This window comes from Prionailurus bengalensis, chromosome C1 (genome assembly GCF_016509475.1).
Source record: "Prionailurus bengalensis isolate Pbe53 chromosome C1, Fcat_Pben_1.1_paternal_pri, whole genome shotgun sequence".
Classification (NCBI taxonomy): domain Eukaryota; kingdom Metazoa; phylum Chordata; class Mammalia; order Carnivora; family Felidae; genus Prionailurus; species Prionailurus bengalensis.
In genome coordinates, this window is record NC_057345.1 from 21,678,302 (window position 1) to 21,703,020 (window position 24,719).

A 24,719-nucleotide genomic window follows, 5' to 3' on the forward strand; every position below is an offset into this window, starting at 1 on the left:
CCCCGGCCCAGCTCTAAACCGGTGGTGCAGCGCCCGCCCCCGGTCGCGGGCGCAGTCTGGCGGCCGCCTCCGGGCCACGTGGTGCGCGCGGCGGGCGCGTCCAAGGAGCCCGCAGCGGCTCCCGCTCAGAGCGCTCCGGGCGAGGAGAGCGGGCGGGCGGGGAGCCAGGCGCACGGAGGGGGAGCGGGGCCAGCCCGGCGGCCCGGGCGCTGCAGCCCGCGGCGTCGGGGCCCCGGCCTTGGCCCTCGGCGCGTCCCTCGCACCGGGGTTCTGCGCCCAGGGCGCACGGCGGGGAGGGACGCGGCACCGGCCGCCATGGAGCCGTCCCCCTCTGCGGACGCCGAGCTGCAGCCCTTGCTCCTAGCCAACTCTTCAGACGCCTTCCCCAGCGCCGGCGCCAATGCGTCGGGGCCGCCGGGCGCCCGGAGCGCCTCGTCCCTCGCCCTGGCTATCGCCATCACCGCGCTCTACTCGGCCGTGTGTGCCGTGGGGCTTCTGGGCAACATTCTTGTCATGTTTGGCATCGTCCGGTGAGTCCACTGCGGGCTGGCACCCCGGGGTGACGGTGGGGACCGGGGACCGGCCCCCTTGACCTCGGGCCCGGGGCTCCCCGGGCCCCCCGCCCCCGCACTTCCTGCAGGGGGAGCCCGGGGGCAAGTTAGGAGACCGCTTCCATTGAGAGACGGACACCGAGAGTGAGTGTGTGTGTGTGTGTGTGTGTGTGTGTGTGTGTGTGTATGTGTGTGTCTAAATAACATTTGATCATTTGTTCGCGCCCCCGCCCCCCTTGCTTCTGCATTAGGCTATGTGGGATAGTTTGGCGACAGTTAGTGGTCTGTCAGTATATGAGTGGGTGATTCTGTGTTTGTGACGGTACAAATGTATTGAATGTTTGGACCTCTAAAAACGTCCTGGGGGCGGGCTTCTGGGGAGACAGCTGTCTGTGCTGGTCGGGGGACAGGGGAGTGCTTGTGTATCTGCACCATTCAGTGGGGGCACTTACCAAATCCCATTGATGCCCGTCTCTTGGGGTTCCTGTGTTGGTGTGTGCTTGTCCCACACTGTCAGTTGGTGATTCTCTCTATATGAGCCCGTGACTGTGTTGTTTCTTGTCAAATCTTTGAAACCCAAGGGGGAGAAGAGCATCCGGAGTGGCTTCGGATCTTTGTGTTTGTTCCCCTGTGTGTGCATTTGCTGATGGAGGGCCTGTGGTTCCTGGGTGCAGGGGGCAGCAGCTGTGGGCCAGCCAGGCAGTAATCTGCTTCCCTCCTCAGTGGCCATCTGGTCTCCAGGTCTGGATGCGATTCAGCGAGGCTTCAGCTCCTCACAAATGCCCTGTTTCATTCTCTCCTCTTCTCTAACAGGCTTTTCTTTCTGCTAGAGGCAACGGTGTTTTATTTGGGTGGGAGTGGAGCTGAGCTTTTGCCTCCGGAAGAGAAGTTCTCTTCTTGGTGTCTATTTAGCGTGCTGGGACTTTCTCAGAGAATCTAAAACATCATCGGCTTGCCTGGAAGCAGCAGCCTCCTGACCCAGTTCTGCTATTTCAGACATGGGCAAAAAAGGATAGAAAGGAATCTCCTATCCTTATAACAACAAAGATGCCCTTGTATTTACTGTTAGGTGGAAATGGGTCATCCATGCTGGTTGACCAAGGGCACAGCCCTAAACCTCTTGGGCTGCCACCAAGCAGGGCAGAGGGCAAATTGTGGACTCAGAGGTTGGGAACGTGAACTGTGGTCTCAGTCCAGTCACTGGTGCCCATCACAGAGGGCACCCCAGTCCCCTTGTCCCACACCATCTGCCCCATCTGTCTCATTTTCCCTGTCTGAAGAATGGAGACCCGATCTCTGGAGTCTGAATTGCAGAGTATGGGGTCTCTGCAGGGGAGGGCCACATGCGTTGGAGCATCGGATGGGTGTGTGGGTGTTGAAGGAGCTTTGGCATCAATTATCTCTGGGGGAATCTTTGCTCCCCCAGGAAGAGCGGAGGGCACAAGAATCTCCTGTGCTTTCAATGACTCATTACCAGCTACCCTGGGAAAATTCCCCCGAGCACAGCAGGATTGATCTTTGCTGTGCATTTTTGTTCATCATTCTCCTCACCTTGTCTTTGGAGGTAGTACAGGCTTTAGAGTGGGGCCAACCTGAGTATTAATCCCAGCTCTGCCACGAAATGGCTCTGTGACTTGGGGAAATTACTTAACCGCTTTGAGCCTCAGTTTCTTCATTTTTGAATGGGGTAATAATAGAACCTTCTTCAACAGAGTTTTTGTGAAGTGTCAGTGAGCAAACATATAAAATGCAGCTGGCCTGGTGCCTGGATCCGATAAATGGAAGCTGTCTGTGTGATGAAGAGGAGGAATTTTCCAGATGCCTCGGAATCTAGTGCCTTTTAAAGAAGGAGGTACTTGTCCTAAGTGGGCCTGAGGGCAGCTAAAATTCTGAGTTCCAGGTTCCTGGCACGTATGCTCTCTGGGGAACTCTAGGTGCTGGAGTCTGGGAAGAGCCCTGTCAATGTGCTCAGTGCCATTCCCGGCCTCTTCTCTAGGGGCTCTGGATGTTGGGCCGATGAGCACATCTCCCCCACTACCTGTGAGCCAGGGGAAGGCCTCTCACTTCTGAGGGTCCCCTCAGCGTATGCTCTGGGCTCAGCTTGCTAGGGCTGCTCCAACCAACCTTCCCCAAATCCCATCATCAAATGCCTCTTGCAAGCCATATAGCTGGCCCCCATAGGTCCCCATGTTGCTAAGACATTTCCTGGGCCAATCATCTATGTGATAGCTATCTCTGGGTCTGAATGATTTAATCCTCACCTATAAGCCTGTGGGATAAGCATCAGATCCTCAATATGATGCCTCCATTTTTACAGATGTAGAATCTGTGGTTCAGAGACACAGGATGACTTAAGGTCCTACAGCTAGCTCCAGACCTGGAGCGAAAACCCTGGTCTTGTGACTCCAAGTCTAGAACTTTTCCCAGAGCTGTCTGGGGTAGAGGACAGTCAAAGAATTTCACGGAAGAAGGGGGCAAAATTCTGTTCCTCCTCTTGTCCTAGAATCATCAGAGAACAATGGAGACAAAAAGATTGTGATCCTACACATTCTTTGGCCTGTGTAGTTTAGGGTGCTGTCCTTGGAGGGAGGGGTGATGATGGCGCTGGCACTTAATTCTTCCCCCACTGATGGAGAGACTAATGGTAGGGCAGCTGCCTGGGGCTCTGCTTCTGCTGGCAAAGTCCTGAGAGCAGTGGAGAGAAGGGAGCCCAGGCTGAAGAGAGGCCCCTAATCTGTCTGGTTTCCTGCCACCCCATGCAGGGCTTGGCACAACCAAAAAGTGAGTTAGCTGATTGGTTGAATGAATGAATGGTTGAAGGAATGGATTCTGCGTGCCAGTCCTGAGCTCCAGCAGTTGAGGGCAGGGGTAGGTTTCCAAAGGGAAACCCTTAGGGTGGGAGAGCGGGTTGGTACAGTGGCAGAGGTGGGGCTCTGAAGCCAGACATATCTAAGTTGGAATCCTGAGTTCAAAGCCATTTACCTGCTGTGTGTTTGGGCTACTGACTTTACCTTTCTGGAGCTCATTTCTTCCCTTGTAAAGTGGGAATAAGAACAATGTGTCCGGGGCTGTGGTGAGGATTAACATGTTGTAGCTGAGCCATTTACTGCTTTTGAGAAAGGAATCGTCTGTATGCAAAGGAATGAAAAGAATTAACTCATTCAAGAAAATTCTATGGTACACTGTGCTAGATGCTGAGATACAATGGTGAGGAAAGTACACCATCCCTGCCCTCACGGTGGGAGAAATGACAATCATCCGCTAGTCATCTAACAGACTTGTAATTGTAGCAGTCGATGAGACAGTGCGGGGGGGTGCGGGGGGGGGGCTTTGGGAGCCCCTGATGTGTGTCTCTGAGGAGCTGAAGGATGAGGAGGGGGTAATAAGAAACAGAGAGGGGTTCCTGGGTGGCTCAGTCGGCTGAGCGTCCAACTTTGGCTCAGGTCATGGTCTCACACTTTGTGAGTTGGAGCCCTGAGATGAGCTCTCTTCTGTCAGCCTGTCAGCACAGAGTCTGCTTCGGATCCTCTGTCCCCCTTTCTCTCTGCCCCTCCCCCAGTCGTGCACTCCACTTGCTTACTCTCTCTCTCTCTCAAAAAATAAAACATTAAAAAAAAAAAAAGAAACAAAGAGAGGAGCCCCTGATGAGAAGCTTGACATGGATGAGGGGCTGAGAAAAAAGACTCTTGGAATCCCACATCACGAAGCACCCTCCAGTCCTGCCTCCCCCACACTCTGGCCCTCTCCCTACATCACACATCCATTTGAGAAACCCACTCATCCTTCCAGAGACATGAGAGGGGTGTCTGGGAATTGTGCTCTTAACAAATGACCTGTGGCTTCCGCGGCTTCTGTGAATATGAGCAGGATTTGGGGGGACATCTAGTCCCCAGGCAGAGCATCGCCCCTTAGTCCTGCAGTGTGAGTTCAGCCAGTATGGTGGCCCTGTGGGTCCTCAGAGCAGTCTCTCAACAGCCCCTCTTTCTGGGTGGTCAGTGTCCTGAGCAGGGCTGGAATCCAGGAGTTCCCACTGGTGGCTTACTGGGTAGGGCAGAGTGTGAAGGGCTTAGCAGGTCCCCATCTCTGACAGGTGACCCTGTCTATCCTCCCTCTGCATGACCCAGGACTTCCTGGTTCATCGGCCCCAGAATCCAGGCAGGAGAATGGAGTTGATGCTTTTCCACATGGCCTCCTGTCTGTTCCACAGCCTGCCCTGATTCCCTGCCTGCACCTCTCCCAGATCCTGGTTTCAGGGGGTTTGGACCCTGCTGTGTGTCTTTGACCATCCCTACCTCTCCCACCCTGCCCGCTGCATGTAACTAGCCCAGCCTGCCTCTTCGTGACTGTTTTAGGCCATGTGCTTTTCTGCCACTTGGTCTCGCCCTCGGCCCCTGTCTCTTCTGACGACTCCTGTATCAAGTGCGGGCTCTGCCACCTACTAAGATCTTTAATGAATTGGATTGCCACACTGCACCTCAATTTCTTCATTTGCAAAATGTGGATCATAGTATCTGACTCATAAACACCTTTTTCCTAAAGATGACATGCTGATATTGGTGAAGCATCATGTTTTCCCTCCCATCCTAACTGCAGTGCAGAGCAGGGAAAGGAGGGTGGGCCAGACAGCATGGACTGGGGCAGGGTTGTGACAGGTGAATGGGTTCTGGGTGTCCCCTCTTTCTACTACTGAGGTGCCAGGGGTTGCTGGGATAGGTGTTAAAGTGTCAACTTTGCAGGATTGGGAGCTCTGAGTCCCCATCTTGTTTTTGGAGGCCATTAACTTCTTGTCTCCCTCCCCTCTCTTGCCTGGGTTGGGGTCTGTGGACCCAGGGTCCCTAGGCCAGGAGAGATCCCACTGAGGTGACATGGTGCAGTGGTAGAGGTCACATCTGGGGATCAGGTATTGCCAGGTCTCCATCCCAGCCCGACTGTGTCCTAGTGGTGTGGCTTTGGGCAAACAGCTTACCCTCTCTGAGCCTCATTTCTGCATTTGTGAAACTGGGGTGATCAGGATAAGTTTGGGGATGATTAGATGAGCTCATGCATGTAAAGGCCACAGCACAGCACCTGGCACATAGTAGGCCCTCAGTGTGTGTCAGGTGCTATGATTAACCAGCACCCCTGCAGCTGCTCCAGGCGGGCAGAGCATGACTGTGGGACCTGATTATTTACATTTTCCATATTGGGCTCTTTCCTGCTTCCTGAATCGTCTGCCCATTTACTCATACAGCAAGCATCAGCTGATGCTGACCCCTTCCGGGCCTATCCAGCCTTAGGTCCCATGGCCCAGACCCTCAGCTTAAGCTTCAGCCTGGCCTCTGGCTTCTAACACAGCCATGTTCCCCAGCATCCCTCACCCCCCGCCCCTTAGTTACAGCTCCAGGGACAATCGAATCTTCTGGGAGCTGTGGGGAGTCCAGAGCAAGGCCCTGACCTGGCCAGAGGAGGTACTGCGTGTGCTGAGTGGTGCTGAGTCGCGAAGCAGCAATGGCAGTTGGCTACTTGGAGAGGTGGGGGTGGAGCATTCCAGACAGAGGGAACAGCAAGAGCAAAGAGAGGTTTGCAGGATGACGGAGAGCTGCTGAGGGCAGGGAATGTCACAGTGGTTGAGCTGAGTATCAGGGGCTCAGGGGGCTGTGAAAGCAGAGAGGCTTCAGGGACAAAAGCAACATATGCCTTGCAAGTAGATGTCCTCAGCATGGCTAGGCCCTGGAGCCAGTGATGCATCCACCCAGGCTGGTCTCTGCCTTCCACAATTCCCAGTGTTAGAGGAATGTTCAAAGAGCAACATGGCCCAGCCCCAGGTAATTGGAGGGAGTTGCTCTGGTGGGGAGGATGAGGTGCATCTGAGGAGAGGCCTGGAGACAGGCCGGCATGATTGGGTTAGGGGCCAGAGGCTGCAGGTCTGGACAGTGGGAGCTGAGGCTGGATGGGTTCTCAGGTTCCACGGGAAGGGGACCATAGTGGGAAATGTGGGAGCTTTGAGTCACAGGTCATGGTGAAGAGGACTTCAGAGTGATCTGTGCGGAATGGTGTTCAAGAGGATGATGAACTGGGTGTGGATGGGCACGGGGCAGGATGGAGGCGGAGGGCCTCAGTGCAGGGAAACCCGAGAGGCTGGCTCAGGGTGACAGGAGAGAGCTGTGGGACCTTGAATGGGTCATCAAACCCTGGCCTCAGTTGTCCCCTTTCTAAAATGGAATGCTGTCAGACTGTCAAGAAGGCCGGAGGCTGGGCCAGGTGAGCCCTGGTGAGACCTCGGGGAAGTCAAGCGGCTGCCCTGGCCCATGTTCCACTGCTTCTCCTGGCCTTGCCCCCAGCCTGACACTTTTCCAGCTCTCGGGTTTGTTCCCTGGGGAGCATGTAACTCACAGATCCACTGGGGTGGGCCCAGAGTCACCAAGGGCACCAAGAAGCCTCTCCTGAGCCCTGCTATGTGCCAGAGGTTTCTGCAGCCCTGCAATGGGGGCTGTAGATTCTTATTTACACATGAGGACCAGGAGACTCAGAGGGAGCAGGTGGCTCTCACAGCCCGAAAGGTGCAAACCCAGGCCTTTCTGACTCCAAACGCACTCCATGTCCACTCTGCCACCACTGTCCATGAGACACATGGAGCGAGAGCTGGCAACGTCTAGTTAGAGCAAGGGAGGAACTGGCAGATTGCTGTGTGCAAATCTCCGAGGCCTCTGTGTGGGCTGACAGCAGTCGACAGCCCTGACATCAGAGCAAGACTGACCTGGGATCATGGCCCAGCTGTGCCGTTTCCTAAGCGAGTGAGCGTAGGCAATACATGCACAACCTCTCTGAGCCTCAGTTTTCTCATCTGTGAAATGGGAGTAGCATTAGACCTTCATAGGGTGGTTTTGAGAAGTTTATGAGGCGTGATGTGAAGGACTTCAGTACAGAACTAGGCGTTTGGCAAGTTTTCAGTGAACATTTTCTATCGTGTCTATTTCAAAGGCTTGCTTCTCATTCATTCGACCAACATTTATTGACCCCCAGAGGAACTAGAATTGCTGGGTAGATCTTACAGGGAAGTTTTATTAGCTCAATATTAAAAATTTTCTTTTGCTGTAGAGGTAACATAGTAGTTATTGCAGAAAATATGGAGAAGTTTAAGTAGAGACAGTCATTACCCCTAATCTCACTAAAGGAGAAAAGCTTTGTTATTTTGGTGTATTTCCTTCCCATCTCTCCCTCTCTCTCCGTCCCTTTCTCTCTCTCTGCTTTTGTGTCTGTGTGTTTTAATAATATCAGGATCACAGTATTGGAATAGTGATCATGTTATATACAGTAGTTTGTAAGCTGTCTTTTCACTTGACATTATATCATAAGCATGTTGTCAAGTTATCAACACTATTTGAAAACATAATTTTTTGATGGCTGCATTGTATAAATGTGTTCTATTTGGGGGGGACTTCTGTTATTCCCAATATTATGTCAATCTAAACAATGCATCTGTGAACATTCTTGAACACTTACATTTGTGCACACCTCTTATTATTTTTACAAGGAATTTTCTAACAGTCAAAGCTCTCCAAGAAGGTACGGGCTGCTGTGTAATGTAGGGAGCTTCCCATCTCTGAAGGTATGCAAGAGGACACTGGAAAACCACTGGGTGGAGGCATGGCACTGGGGATTTGGGTGGAGAAAAGATAAACGTAATTTTAGGCTCCTCTTCCCAAATCTGAAATTCAGAGATGCTGTGATCTCAGATTTCCCTTCTCCCCTTCCTGGCAGATGATGCCTGGAAGCTGTGCAAGGGCAAGGCATGATTTCATTAACCTCCGAGTCCTGGGACCTTTAAATCCAATTGGCTACCCAGAACATCATAACATGCACAGGAAGAGGGATAATCGTGGGCTTGAGCAGAAAGCCTGGCTTAAATTAGCAATTTACCATCATGCAGGCTGCAGCAGCCCTGTTACCAGCTGGGGGATATGGGGTGGGATGGGGTGTCTGGCTTGGGTTCTATTGATTTATAGCTCCCAGTGCAGCTGCAGAAATCAACAGCTTTGTCTCTGGCCAGGGCGGGTGTGTACAGAAAGAGTCTTGTCTTCTGTAGCTTTCTGAGTCTTGATAAATTGAAAGAACTCAAACTTCAAAGTCCTGTGAGGTCAAAAAGCCCCATCTAATAAACACAACACAGGGAGAGGTGGAGACGGCACCCCCTTCTCCCCTGCAGAGGTAACCTTTTCACCAAGGCTTAGAGCTTTGAATCATGGATGATGATTCTCTTTACTTATTTTGTGCCAGGCAGTCTGCTTAGAGATGCATATACAGTATCCCAATTTAATCTCCCAGACCCATATGAGGTGAGTTTGTTGCCCACATTTATAGATGAGGAAACTTGAGGCACAGAGAAATTCTGCAACCTGCTCAAAGGCCCAGAGTCAGATTGAAATTGGGTCATTCTGATCTCAGAGCCCATACTCTTAACCATTACCCTATCTTCTGCCACCTGTATGTCAAGTTCAGCCCCTCTGATTTAAAAATGAGGGAAACAGGGTGCCGAGGTGGCTCAGTCAGTTAAGCAACTGACTCTTGATTTTGGCTCAGGTCATGATCTCATGGTTGGTGAGATCAAGCCCCACATTGGGCTCTGCGCTGATAGTGCAAAGATTGCTTGGGATTCTCTTTCCCCCTTTCTCTGTCCCTCCCCGTTTCATGTTCTCTCCCCCCCCCTCTTTCTCTCAAAATAAACATTTGAAAAATACTTAAAAAAATAAAAACAAAAATGAAGGAACAGAGGCTTGAGAGGTTCAGTGTCTCTTGAGTTAGTGGTCAAGGCAGGACTGGAACTTGCCTTTCCTAACCCCTTATCCCTTAGTGCATCTCTTTCCACACCTGGGATTAACTGGGCTAAGGGCGAGCCAAAGGGTATCTAGAAATAGCTGTACCCAGGAGCAAGGGCAGTGGGTTCCTGCTCAGGGCAGCCTGGCCTGGGGACCACTGACAACATCTCACAGGCCCAGAGAAGTCCAAGATTCCTGGGGCAGAGCTAGCACCTGGCAAGGTGGCCACATCCGTCAGGGGCAGACAGACTGAGGTTCAAACCTAGGTCTGCTTCTTGCTGGCCATCCACCCTTGGGCTCACCTCACTGAGCCTGTTTTCTCATCTGTAAAATGGGGATGAAAGACCATCACGTGCATCGTGGGGTTGTGGCAGGCATACATCCAGCAGTCCCTCCTCCTACTGGGCATGGTTCTAGGGGCTAGGCATGTAACAGCGATCAAGACACAGTCCCTGCCTTCATGAAGCTGACGTTCTAGTGGGGGAAAAGATAGGCAATACATAAGTTGGTGTAAGGCCAAGGCTATAGGCAATGAAGCCAACTAAGACAGCACTGGGGAGGGAGAATGGCGGGGCTGCAGTTGTGTCTAGTGAGGTTGGGGAGGAGGAGACAACTAAGCAGAGGCCTGTCCCTGGGTGGAAGTGTTTTGGGCAGAGGGAACAGTGAAGGTTAATGGAGATGATGTATGGCCCTAGCTCAGGGCCTGGCCCGGAACAGGAAGTTGTTGGTAATAATGATGTCTTCTGGCTGGTTTCCCAGCTCTTGGGAACCTGGAACAGGGATTAAGCTGAGGGAGAAAACCTGCTTCGCCTGGCCCAGATGCCCCTGCAGTACAGATGGAGATGATCTGTTTCCCTTGGTTACAAAAACTCATCCTCCTGGAGTGCTGGGAAAGCCCCACATCTAGTGATTTTCCATTCCTCCTTGGGAGAGGCAGGGCAGGAAGTGGAGGCCAGCACATGGCCACAGGGCTATGCTGCTGGGAGGGGCAAGTAGTCCTAAGACACTCTCCTCACCTGCTCAGTCCTGTCATCCCAGATAAGAGAGGGTTCAATGGCAAAGCATGGCATATTGACTCCACAGGGCTTCACACCAGAAATAGCACTGCTGACCTTTCTTGAATGCTGACAAGGTGGCCACCTCTGTGCTGAGTGCCTCCTGTATATTATCTCATTTAATCCTCCCGACTCTATGAGGTTGGCACCATGTTTCTCTCCACTTGACAGAGGAGGGCACTGAGGCTCAGAGATGATAATTCACTTGCCCAGGGCCACAGTTAATAAATGGCAGTCAGCCTTTGAACTGAGGCCCCCATAACTCCCAGAGCCTGCATGTGCAAAGAGACCGTGAAGCAATGGCTGAGAAGAAGGTCAGATTCATGACACCCTCTGATTCCAACTGTGGAAAATGACTTTTGTATATTGCTGGCGTTTAGGAGAGGCCACGGAGCAGGGTAGACTGAGTTGTAGAGTCATTAAAATGATAAATTGTTGATAAATAAAATACAGGTGAAATTCCGTGTGAATTCCCATAGAGGGAATTCCCTCATTCCCATAGAGGGATATGTCCTAAGTAATGTACAGCATGGTCTGAGGCCTAGAGGTGGAAAACCTGGGCTTTTTGGTATATCTGACTTTGGATCCTGGTTCTGTGCACTCTGAACTCCTAGATAAGCACCTCTCCTCTGTGGGTCAGTTTCTTTCCATGAACAAAGTGGGAATATATGTGTGGGTCAAAGGAGAGAATGGATGTGAAGTCCTCTGCACAGGGCCTGCCTTGCCCCTTGTCCTCAAAGCATGTCCCTTGGGGACCAGGGACAGGTTAGGCAAACTGAACCATCCCTGTATCACCCACAGAGTGGTCACTAAGAATGACAAACTGGTGTGTAATATTTTTACATGGAATTGTGGGACATGTACTTAGCAATGGAAGGACTCAGATTAATTCAAGGATCCATCATATACAACTATGGCAAAAATGAGCATGTGCTTTGGTAATGATATAAGGCTGCATACAGGGGACCTTGTGAAATCTCAGCCTCTACAACGCTTGCATGGTGGCTGGTGTCATTTCCCTTTTCTCGTGAGGAGAGTGTGTGGCTCCCAGCATCAATCTCAGCCTAGAGTTTGGGCTTTCAGGTCTGTATCAGACATAGTCCTGCCAGAAAAAAGAACCAGTAGCATCTATCTCAAGCAATTGGCTTATGCAGTGTGGGGTCTGGCAAGGCAAGTCTGAAATTTGTAGGATAGGGTGGCCGGCTGGAAACTCTCTGGCAACAGCTGATGCTGCAATCAACAGGCAGAATTTCTTCTTCCCCTGGGAAAGCTCAGTTTTGCTCTTAAGGTTGACCTCGTTACCAAGGATAATTTCCTTATAGTCAGCTGATTGCAGATATTAACCACATCTACAAAATACCTTCACAGCAGCACCTAAATTCGTTTTGATTAAATAATTGGGTACTATAGTCCAGCCAAGTTGACACATAAAACTAATCATCATAGAATCAGACAGACCCTGGCTTAAGTCCTGGTACTACAACCTAAAGGCAGTGTGACCTTGGACAAATTTCTCTGCCTTTCTGAGCCTCAGTCCACTAGTCTGCCAAATGCAGCGATAGTGCTCACCACAGTCATTTGTTGTGAGGGTGAAATGCAATGATGTAAATCAAGTGCCTTTGTCCGTGCTTGTCACATAGAATGAGGGGAGACACACGTGGTCATGACACAGTGTTTTCTAGTTGTAATGTGGTGTTTGCTTTCCATTTTACACTGGTGGCTCCTGGAGGGTGGGAACTGTGCCCCGTTCATCTTCTATCCTATTTCCTAGTTCAGTCCCTGGTCCTAAAGAGACATCTCTGTTTCCTAAATATCTAGTTGACACTTTGTTAATGAGCTTCTCTCTATGGAGTAGTTGGGATCTATAATAAAAATCCTCCAACTACAAGACAAGAGGGAAGATGTGTGGGAGCCTCAGACCTCTTTTCTCTCTAGATTAACACTTTGCCTCTCAGCTTAGTAAATCTCTCCTCCAGGGAGCCTTCTCTGCTGCCCCCAGGCCAACAGACCCCCTCCTCTGTGTTCCCACAGTGTCCTGTGTCCCCCGTCCGCACATATTTTTCCAAACACTTGACTGCTCATCTCTCCCTCTTCAGATGAGCAGGTGTGGGGCAGGGGGAGTAGCCTTTGTTCAGAGCTGGAGCCCCAACCTAGGGTCTGACCCTCAGGCAGCATGTCCGTAGGTGTTTGTAGGAGGGATGTGTCCTATTTCCAGAGACCCATGGGCTGACATGCCACACTTGAGGAACTCTGCTTTCTTGGGGCCTCTGTTGTGTCTGGCTGCCCCATTCCTTGGTCCAGCCATCGTTAAGCCAGAAGCAGAGCTGGGCTGATGGAGAGGAGCTTCTCTTCCCTGGCTTACATGAGCATGAACTGCACAAGGTGTCTGCTCTGTTTATTGCTGAGCTTGACCTGACCTCCCTGCCCCCCAACTCATGTTCAACTCAGGGCCCTTTATTTCCATGTTCCAGCCTTTAATCATCTCCTGTGACATGCCTTGTTATAATTAACCACTTTCCTTCCTTAGGCTTTGCCAAAACTGAGACAGCTAATTAATTTCTGGCGACTTGCCACTCCTGTTAAATGGTGGGCAGGGACACAGCTTGCAGCCCTTGCTGCCCAGCCTGGCTTGTTTTGTCAGCGGGAAGAGCAACCGCCCTTTGTCTACAAACACAGGGAGCCCCAACTGGACCCAGGCTGGCTGGCAGATGCTTTATTTAAGCTATTTATTCCCCACAGTGGGCCGAGCCTTTGTGATCACTGCTGTGGCTGTGCCTCGGTTTTCTCATTTGTAAAGCAGAGGGATTGACCTTGACAAACTGGGAGAAGAAGATGGGGTAGAGGTTAAGCTAGTGGGTTCTGGAGTCAGTGGGAGCCAAGGCCGAATTCCGCCACTCCTAGCTGTGGGACTTCTGGTGGGTTTCTTCACTCCCCGAGCCTCAACGTTCCTCACCTGTGGAATGGGGATAATGCTCACCTCCTGTGCAGATTCAGTGGGATAGGAACACACTTGTGGCACTTACTTAGCACAACCAGCACATAGTAAGTGCTCAGTAAATACTCTCACCAGCCACCTTTCCTTTCAGTGCTAACATTCTATATTCCTGATGGGAGGGAAAAAAGAGTCCCTTTGTTGGGAGAACTGGGGAGTGGAGCCATTTTAACAGACATTGATTGCTTCTGTGTTTGAGGCCACGGCTGGCAAGACGATTAAGCCCTCTGTATTCATTTCTTAGGGGTGCCGTAACAAATGACCATAAACTGGGTGGCTTAAAACAATAGAAATGTATCCTTCACAGTTCAGGAGGCCAGAAGTGTGAAATCAGGCATGGCATGCTCCCTCCAAAGGCTCTCGGGAAGGATTCCCCCTTACCTAGCTTCGGGTGGTTGCTGGCAATCTTTGGCATCGCTTAGGCTTGTGCTGCATCTCTGCAGTGGTTGCGTCTGTTTTCACATGGCTATGTTCCTTCCGTGTATGTCTCTGTGCTTCCTCTTATAGGGACACCAGTCACATTGGATTTAGGGCCCATGCTGATCTAGTATGACTTCATTTTAGTGACATTTGCAAAGACCCTATTTCCAGATAATGTCACATCTGAAGTTCCAGGTGGACATGAATTTGGGGGGGGGGGACCTATTCAACCCAGTACACTCCCCGAGTCTCATTTTCCTCCTGTGTGTAAGGATGATAATGGTAGCAATTGCATAGGGTTGTTGGAGCAATGGAACAAGGTAATCTATGTAAATGTCACGATAGAATTCTATAGACTATGTCAAGCCCGTGTAAGCACTGAGTCAGCATAGCTGCTGTGATAGAGATGGTGAAAATGATGATGGGGAGGGGGATGGTTCCATCCACCGACCTCCCTGATATTGGCTAATCATTGGACACAGGGACCTAGAATGTGGGCATCTAGTAAGAGCCCAGGCCTTCATCAGGAATGCTGAAGCCTTGGACGGGAGTGCCCCTTTCCCTTTGGCCTCAGCCACCTGAACCCTTCATCTGAGAGTTAGCTGCTAGGAGGACAGCTTGGTAGAGAAGAAAGAACTTGGCCTCCCGGGAGTCAGGAGAATTGACACTCTGCGTAACCTCGTGTAACTGTCTTTGCCTCTCCTGGCCTCAGTTTCCCAATTTGTAAAGTGGGAGAGGAGGTTAGAACTCAGTGTTATAGGGGCGCCTGGGTGGCGCAGTCGGTTAAGCGTCCGACTTCAGCCAGGTCACGATCTCGCGGTCCGTGAGTTCGAGCCCCGCGTCGGGCTCTGGGCTGATGGCTCAGAGCCTGGAGCCTGTTTCGGATTCTGTGTCTCCCTCTCTCTCTGCCCCTCCCCCGTTCGTGCTCTGTCTCTCTCTGTCCCAAAAATAAATAAACGTTGAAAAAAAATTAAAAAAAAAAAAAAAGAACTCAGTGTTATAGATCAGAGCCTCTTCCAGTGCTGAAGTTCCAGCACAGGGCTCTGTGTCTCACCAAAATGGTGACAGGTTACCAAAGGCCAGCACAGGAGCCAGGAGGGAGCCCAGGACCCCCAGGGCAGGTCAGCAGGTATCATTCTGGCCCCTTTTCCCCTGTCTGGACAAGAGAAGCCACTATGATATGCGTGTGCCAAGCAGTGTGCTAGGGACATCGTAAGCATGAACTCATTTGGTACTCACCACACCCTCCTGAGGAAGGATCATTATTCCCAGTTCGCAGAGGAGCAGACTGAGGCTCCGGACAAGGTAGAACTTGCCCAAGGTTGTACAGTTAGTTAGAGACAGGGCTGAGGCTTAAATCTAGGTGTACCTGGTGCAAAGGCCATGCTTCTCTCTGGGCTGCACCTTTACTCCCTTAGTTTTCTAGGGTTGCCCTAACAAATTAACATGGACTTAAAACAACAGAAATGTATTCTGTCACAGTTCTAGAGGCCAAGAGTCCACAAGGTGTCTGCAGGGCGGTGCTTCTTCTGAAGGCGCTTGGGAAGAGTCCTTGCTTGCCTCCTCCTCCACAGGCTCCAGGCCTGCCTTGTGGCTGCATCACCCTAGCCTCTGCTTCTGTCTGCACCTTTACAAGGACACCTGTCACTGGCGTTATAGCCCACCCAGAGAATCCAGGATGGTCTCATCTCCAGATCCTTAATGATGTCTGCAAAGACTCCTTTTCCAAGTAAATTCAGTACATTCACAGGCCCTAAGGGTTGGGACATGGAAGTGTCTTTCTCGGGGCCACCATTCCACCCACCACAGTTATTAAAGGCTTGGTGGTGACAGTATCTCTGCTGAGCCCCTGGCCCACAGTGCGGATGTGCAGGGGGCAGGGAATTTCTGGAGCAGTTCAGAAGGAGAAGGAGATGAACAGAGTTGTGAGCTGAGGAGACCCACCTGGGGGCCTGTGTGACAGGGGGTGCAGCCTAAGCTGATGCCCCACCAGCAGTGATGGGTGAGGTAGGAAACACTGGAAACCTCATCTGGGTATGGGCAGAATGCAGCCAGTCACGAGGCAGAAACCTGGACACCTGTCCACAGAGGCCAGCCCTGCTTGCTGCGGCATATGTCCACATTAATGGATTTGAGGTTTTAGATCCCACAGAAAATGGATTTGGCCTCACTTACTTGCTTAGAGAGATGGGAGGAGGCCAGGCCTGAGCACCATCTGTGTGCCGGCCATGTGGCTTACCTGCATCATCTCTGGCCCTCCGTTAACCCAAGAGGAGGGTATCCTATTTACTCAGATAGGAGTAACCTGAGGGAGTACCTGAGGGCTCCAGGTATGGCCCTGTGATGCTGAGAAGGCAGCTAACCAACCGGCCATAACAGCTCACTTGGACTGAGCACTTACTTGTATTAACTCTGATCTCACCACAGCTGGATGAGGTGTGTACTGGTTTTTTCTTTTTAATTTTTTTAATGTTTATTTGTTTTTGAGAGAGACAGGAGAGAGCATGAGCAGGGGAGGGGCAGAGAGAGGGAGAGAATCTCTGAGAGGGGGCAGAATCTGAAGCAGGCCCCAGGGGGGCCCAACATGGGGCTCAAACTCACGAACTGTGAGATCATGACCTGAGCCGAAGTCAGATGCTTAACCGACGGAGCCACAATTGAGATGTGTACTGTTAATACCTCCTATTTTCCAACAGTCAGAAGGGAGAAGGGTTAGTTTTAGAGTCTGTGATTCCATGAGCAGAAAAAGGGGGAAAATAGTACTGGGTGAAAAAGAGGCAGCCCTTAGTTCCAACAAAGAGAGAGAGAACTTGCTTACCCTGTGAGTCGTCCCAACAGTGGGCTGGACTGTGCCTGCAGGTGGTGAGTTCCCCCTCTCTGAGCATACTCAAGCAGAAACTGCAAGGCCATTTGTCTGGAGTGCCTTAGAAGGAATGCCCGTGTCACTGTAAAGGTTCCTTGCAGCTCTGAGATTCTAGGAATCTTTTTCCCAAGGAGACCAACAGATATCTGAGTGCACAAAGGTGTTTATCATAACATTATTTATAATAACAAAAAAGTGGAAACAACGTCCATATCTTTCAATAGGGAATTCATTAAATTATTTCATGCAGGAGCTTCAGTGTCCATAAGTGAGACTAGACCCAGCCTGCAGTCTGTTTTTCTGCGGTCCTTGAGCTAAAAACAGTTTTTATGCTTTGAAAGGATTGTAAAAGAACAAAACAAGAATATGCAACAGAGATCTTATGTGGCCTGAAAGCCTAAAATATTTACCCTCTGGCCCTTTACAGAAAAAGTCTGTTGACCTCTGGGTTAGAATAACAGTCCGTCATCAAAAATTATATTAATTTGTATCTATGGATATAGAGAGATGGTCACAGCATACTTTTGAGAGAAAGAAACAGGTTATGTAACAGTATTAGAGCAAGATCCCATTTATATAAAACAGGGTATGAGTGTTTGCAAGTTATCTGTAACAATGGTCTGTAATGTTAATAGTGGTTTTAAATCTTTTTTATTAAATGATTTCTGTATTATTTGAACATTTTATAGTGAGCAGCTATTATTTTTGAGATCTCAAAAAGCATTTGGAACAAAATTGATTCTAAATACTCCAGCAAACCATGTTGTTTGGAACCAAATGTGTTTTGATCTAGGCTGAAGCCATTTTGTTTGATTTGTCCCCAAGGTTGGATCGGACTGAGGATGGTGCTCCTACCTTGTTGCCGTTACTGTTTTTCTTTCCAGGTCTCTTGCCCCCACTTTGATCCCCATGGGCTGTGGTGTCTTAAGTGGAGAAAATACCCCTCCGTTTAGTTAGAAACAAATTAGCTGCTTTGGATAAATGATCTGACATTTCCCTTCGCCACGGCAGATCTGAGTCACTTCAGATTCAGGGCAAACAGGGTCAGGCTCAGGTGTCCTTCAGGGAACCTGGGTTGGTCTGGGTTGAGGATAGAAGTGAGGAGGAGGTGGGGAGGAAGAATTGGCTCAGTGTGAGCTCTTCAGTCTGTGGATGGTTCCTTTCAAGGATTAGGCACCTGGACTCCTCCGTCCCACTAGGCCTCCTCCAGTAAACCCTGTGTCTCCTCTGACCTGGCCCTGTGCTGAGACCTGGGATACAGCATGGAGGGGACACAGTTCCTGCCTGAAGGATGCCCCAGTCTAGTGTGGAAGACACACAATGACATTTATTTCATTGACAAATGGGTTTTGCGCACATTATTATTTGTACTAGGAACTGCTGTAGGTTCTAGATACATAGTGGTGAGCAAGAGAAACACCATGCCTTTAGAGAGCTTATATTTTAATTGTCAACAAGAGTATGTGAGGGGGGCACAGAGTATTTTGGGTCCATGGGAGAGAAGCTGAAACCAAAGTTAAAATGAAGGTGCCGGATTTTCAGGGAAAAGCACTCCATTTGAATCTCTACTCAGTCTCTTTCTGACTCTGCAACCTTGCTCCTTTACTGCCCTCTGTTAATTGAGAATAATAAATACTTTCTACCCTGTGGGGGTGTTGGGAGGACTAAATGATGGAAAATGTTTTCCCCATGCCTGGCACATCTTCTGTGTCCAATAAATGTTTATTATCTAGTAAAAAAAAAAAAAAGAGGGGGGCACCTGGGTGGCTCAGTTGGTTAAGTGCCCAACTTTGGCTCAGGTCATAAACTCAAGGTTCGTGAGTTTGAGCCCTGCGTCGGGCTCAGTGCTGACAGCTTGGAGCCTGGAGCTTGCTTCACATTCTGGGTCTCTCTCTCTGTCCCTCCCCTGCTCTCAATCTGTCTGTCTGTCTCTCAAAAATAAAGATTAAAAAAAAGAAAAAGAAACAAAACTCAGGTGTACAGAGTATGTAAAATCATGCCTGGGAAAGACCCGGCACATTGTGCTTGTCTGTAAATGCTGGTTGCCACCCCCTTGTGACCAGAGGTGTAGGTTTAGTTCTGAATTGACCTCTCTTCCTCATGTGTCGCCATTGTGCCTGTGACATTGTTCTGAGGTTTGTGGGTCTGTCTCTCCCAACCCGACCCGGACTGTGAGCAGATTGTCTCCACACTCCCAGACCATAGCAGGGTGCAGGAATGTGTGAAAAACAGGACGCTGTGGAGCTAGCCCATGTCCAGATGTTTACTCCACTTGATCTTGGCCTCCAGGCTGGGCCCCTCTCCCTGGCTACTGTTTGATGAGCTAGTGCAGGTGGCAGGGAGGCTGGGAAACAGTGAACAGCAAAGTGCAGAGACCAGATCTAAGGCTGCATCCCATTGCTGGCACTTTTGAGCTGCATGACTTTGGGCGAGCTGTCCAACTTAGCTCATCTGTGGAGTGAGGACGGAATTAGCACTCAGGGCTGCAGTGAGAAGGAAATGAAGTCATGCAGTCACTGGTTTGGCATGGTGCCTGGCCCATGAAGGAAAAGACACACAGAGAATATTGCTTAAAGAACACAAACAACCGACCCAAAGCTGTCAGACCCGTCCCATGCAGGCCTTGCACGAAGGAGGGAGCGTTTTAACCTTCTGAGCACCAGGCACTAAGATAGCAGCCGCTCTAACCAAGTGCATGGCTTTCCCCGGGGGTGAAAATTCTTACTAGGGGTTTGTCAGCTGAGAAGTGTAGCTCTCCAGAGGCGCAGGAGCATGTGTGGACAATGTGCTTCAGGCACAGAGCACACCCGGTCTCCATCACGTTGAGGTGGTGATGATCTTCCCTGCCAATGGGGCTTGTCCGACAGATGATGGAATGGGTTTAAGGCTGTGGAATGAACGTGGCCGGTCACTCCGGCCTTCGTAGAAAGGGGGCTTCACTGAGGACTGAGAAACTAGATCATTATCCTTCTTTGTAGAGAGCAAACTCCCCTAGCAGCTGTGTAATTCAAGATGACCTAATGGAGGGTTTTGACTTAGAAGGAAAGCAAAGGATTTCCCAGGGCATCTTACAGTCAGTAGAGGTTTGCCAGGCTTACTATCCTCACCCCCAGAGGTGGACCCAGTGGGAACCTTATGAGAAAAAGGCAGAATAGTATCAGGGGAAAAAGAACCCCAAGGGCTGTCAGTTCTTGTCTACACGCCGGCCAGTAAGCTAGATACTTTCCCATGTGTTGCTCCTAAAAAGCCAGTTACGCTGAAATTGCCAACAAGGACACAGGTTCAGAGAGGCGAAGTAATAAGTATGTTGAGGAACCAAGTTCTAAAGGATTCCCACACCACACTCTTAAACTTAGAAAACAGACACAAGGGGCGCCTGGGTGGCGCAGTCGGTTAAGCGTCCGACTTCAGCCAGGTCACGATCTCGCGGTCCGTGAGTTCGAGCCCCGCGTCAGGCTCTGGGCTGATGGCTCGGAGCCTGGAGCCTGCTTCCGATTCTGTGTCTCCCTCTCTCTCTGCCCCTCCCCCGTTCATGCTCTGTCTCTCTCTGTCCCAAAAATAAATAAATGTTGAGAAAAAAAAAAATTAAAAAAAAAAAGCAAAAATCCTTTAAAAAAAAAAAGAAAACAGACACAATAACAGCACTTTATGATTCACTTTTTTAAAAATTATGGTCAAATACAAGTAACATAAAATTCACCATTTTAACGAATTGTAAGTACGTTAAGTACATTCACATTGTTGTGCAGCCATTTCCACCATCCGTCTCCAGAACTTTTTCATCTTCCCAAACTGAAACTCCCTACCCATTAAATAAGACCCCCACCCCGCCCCCCGCCAGCCTCCTGATAACCACTTTCTGCCTCTATGAATCTGACTACTCTAAGTGCCTCATTATGAGTGGAGTCACAGAGGTTTTTGCCCTTTTGTCACTGGCTTATTTCACTCGGTACAGTGTCCTCAAGGTTCATGCATGTTGTAGCATGTGTCAGAATTTTCTTCCTTAAAAAGGAATGTTCTGTTGTATGTATAGACCACATCTTGTTTATCCATTCATTTGTCAATAGATACTTGGGTTGTTTCCACCTTTTGGCTATTATGAATGTGCTACTTTGAATGTATATAGATACCTCTTGGAGACCCTGTTTTAATGCTTTGGGTATGTACCCAGAAGTGGAATTGCTGGACCATATGGCAATTCTGTTTTCAGGTTTTTTAAGGAATCGCTATTGCTGTTTGCCCACAGTGGCTACACCATTTTATATTCCCACGAACAGTGTACCAATTTTTCCACATCCTTGTCAACACTTGACATTTTTTTTTAATGTTTATTTTTGAGGAGGGGCAGAGAGAGAGGGCCAGAGGATCTGAAGTGGTCTCTGTGCTGACAGCAGAGAGCCCGCCTCAGGGCTTGAACTCACAAACTGTGAGATCCTGACCTGAGCCAAAGTCGGACTCTTAACTGACTGACCCACCCAGACATCCCTCTGTTTTTGTTTTTGTTTGTTTGTTTTTTTTTAATAGTAGTCATTCTAATAGGTATCAAGTGGTATCTTATTGTGGTTTTGATTTGCATTTTCCTGGTGATTAATGATGTTGGGCATCTTTTCATGTGCTTATTGGTCATTTTGATATCTTTAGAGAAATGTCTATTTTTGCCCAAGTTTTTAATCCAGTTGTTTTTTTGCAAGTTTTTGCATTTTTTGCAAGTTTTTTGCCCAATTTTTAAACCAGTTGTTTGCTTTTTTTTTTTTTAAAGGATTGAGTTGTAGAAGTTCTTTATATATGTTGCATATTAAGCCCTTATCAGGTATGTGATTTACAAATATTTTCTCTCAGTCTGTGTGGAACCTTTTCATTCTGTTGATGGCATCCTTTGATGCACCAAGTTGTTTAATTTGAATGCAGTCCAGTTTACCTGTTTTTCTTTTATTGCCTGTGATTTTGGTGTCATATCCAAGAAATCATTGCCAAAGCCAGCATCATGTAGCTTTTCCTCCTATATTTTCTTCTAAGAGCTTTATAGTTTTAGCTCTTACATTTAAGTCTTTCATCCATTTTTTTAGTTAGTTTATTTATTTATTTATTTATTTACTTATTTATTTATTTAGAGAGGGAGAGAGAGAATGCATACATGAGCAGGGAAGGGGCAGAGAGAGAGGAGGGGGGGGAGGGAGAATACCAAGCAGGCTCTGCACTATTAGAGCAGAGCCTGATGCGGGGCCCAAATTCATGAACCATGCGATCATGACCTGAGCTGAAATCAACAGTTGGATGCTTAACCAACTGAGCCACCCAGGTGCCCAGTCTTTCATCCATTGAGTTAATTTTTTATATGGCATAAGGTAAGGATCTAATGTCGTATCTACAGCTTTTTGAAATAGGAAAAATAATTAGAGACCAAAGTAGGGTTTTGAGGGGTGGGGCAGTAAATGATTTATCTTTCTAGAAAGTTCAGTCTCTCACCCAGTCTTGCTCTTCCCTTCATCTAGCCTCCACACAGTAGTCGAAGTGATCTTTTAAGAAACACGCACAAATCAAACCACATCACTCTCTTGCTTAAAATCTCCAATGGCTTCCTGTTGCACTCAGAATAAAATCCAAACTTCCTGCTGTGCATGACTTGACCCCTGCTGACTTCCCGCTACATCTTCTGTTGCTTCCTCTTGGGCTTACTGCCATTTAGTCACACTTAATTTCTGATCTTTTCTGCAGCTCATTGAGCTTTTTGCTGCCACAGGGCCTTTACACATGCTGTTCTTTCTGCCTAAAACCACCTACCTCCTTATCTTCACATGGCTGACTCCTTATTCTTTCCAACCTGGTAGAAATGTCACCTTGTCTTAATCAGCTCAAACTGCCATAACAAAATACTATAGACTGGTTGGCCTAAACAACAGAAATTTATTTTCTCACAGTTCAGGAAGCTGAAAATGGAAGATGAAGGTGCCAGCATGGTTAGTTTCTGATGAGAGCTCTTTTTCTGGCTTCTAGGTGGCCACTTTCTTGCTGTGTCCTCATTTGGCAAGAAGAGAGGGCAGGGGAAGGAGAGGGAGAGAGGAGCAAGCTCTCAAGTGTCTCTTATAATTCAGTTCATAGCACACATTCTCAGAGAAGCCACTGTTGACCTTCCAATCGAAGCCAGATTCCTTCCACAAACCCCCCTCACACTCCCTCTGGTTAGTGTCCATGACCATACCCTGTTCTTATTCTTCATGGTAGAGCCATAATAGTGAGTAACTGTACATTAATCAGTGCAGCAATTTGTTTAATGTCTGTCTCCTCCCTGAGACCATAAATTTCAAGAAACTAGACTGTCATCCTCACTCCTGTATTCCTTATTCAGTGCCTGGAACATACCAGATGCTTGATTATTAATCAATAATTTACCTGTTGGAAGAGTGAACAAACCTCAACCTGTAGTGAGTTCACATTCCTTGACTTTTTCACTAACTCTGGGCAGGGGAGCAGGGCAGGAAGAAAGGTAACATGCACTAAAGGGCAGTATAGAAAAGTCATTACCACATGTTGGCACTAGACTGCATGAATTAAATACCAGCTCTACTCCTTACTGGTCATGTGACTGTGGGCAAGTCACTTCATCTCTTGTGCCTCAGTTTATGTTCCTGAAGAGATGTCAACACATATTTGGATGATGCAGAGCAATTCGAAGGGTAGTGCCAGGCTGAGCAGGGGTGAGGTATATGGCTGAAAACAGGTGCAGGGGATGGATTATCTATAGAGGGAGCATTGAGACCCTTAGGCCCCCCACTCTTGTACCCTGCACAGTCAGGTGACTAATGCTCCACTCTGCATGAGGTTAAGGGTTTTTGCCTCAAGTTAAGCTGGAGGAACTCTGAACTTGGGCCCAGCAGACACAGAAAGGATCAGAGTGAGGTACCAAATGGAAAGTGGGGGGATCCACAGACTTCCTCTCCAGCTCTGCTACCATAATCCTGACAGCCAGAAGTATGCTCCCCAGGCAGGAGGTTAGAAGACTTTTTCTCAAGGTCTCAGAGAAGAGACATGCTGACATTGATATTTAGATGTTTCCCAATATAAAAGCTTGGTTTCTGCTTAGTCCCCCTACAGTGAGGCGCAGCAGTTGACAGGAGCCCCACACTGATGCACACATGCACACATGTGCACATGTGCACACACACACACACACACACACACACACACAGCTGCCAATTAGTTACTTAGTGCTTTACTCAAAGATCAACCTTAGTCACATATCACTAGATATTTGAAGGAAGTCTCCAGGATAAAAGAGGGAGGCCAAAGTAGACAAATAAATAGAAATGTTTGAAGCAAATAGTGCAGTGAGCAGAAGAAAATACAAAACAGAAATTATTAGTATCCTCAGAGAGATAAGAGAAGATATTGTATCCATGAAATAGGATGCTATAAATGCTATATAAAAAAGAAATAATAAAAGAAAGAGAAATGACACTGGGAAAATAAAACATGAGAGCCAAAATAAAATAAAAAAGTCAATAGAAAGGTTGAGAGGTAATGAAAAGTAAATTTCCCAGAGGATGTACCAAAAAGACAAAGAGATGGAAAATAGGAAAGATAAGAAAATTAAAGGATCAATCAAGAGGCCCAATATCTGACTGACAATTTTCTAGGGATTCCAGGGAAAGCAGAAGGGAGTTAATTATCAAAGATATGAAGTGAGGATATTTCATATTGAAGGACATGAATCTTCAGAATGAGAGGGACCAATACAAATGAAAAACAACCACCCTAAGGCATTTCATTACAAAATATCAGAATACCAGGGATAAAGAGAAGACCCTAAATGTTTTGAAGGTGGAGAGAACAGATTATATACACATCACCAAGAACCAGAATGGTTTCAGATACCTCAGTGGCAACACTTGAAGCTAGAAGATGAGGGAGCCATGCCTTCAAAATTCTGGTGGAAAACTATTTCCAACTTACTGTTCCATATACAGTCAAATCAGAAGTGAGGATAGAATAAAGACATTCTGAGACATGTGTAAATGGGTATAAAAAGGGTATAAAATTTTACTT

At 48.5% G+C, this 24,719-nt stretch overlaps 1 protein-coding gene across 1 annotated transcript in view; it reads left to right on the forward strand.

Moving 5' to 3' along the window:
• The first annotated feature begins 200 nt into the window (after window positions 1–200).
• Window positions 201–24,719, forward strand: part of OPRD1 (opioid receptor delta 1) — a 32,214-nt gene continuing 7,695 nt past the window's right edge. Inside the window, exon 1 of the mRNA XM_043574260.1 lies at window positions 201–530. Within this exon, the coding sequence (XP_043430195.1) occupies window positions 316–530 (215 nt within the window). The 5' untranslated portion in view covers window positions 201–315. The remainder of the gene's footprint in view (window positions 531–24,719) is intronic.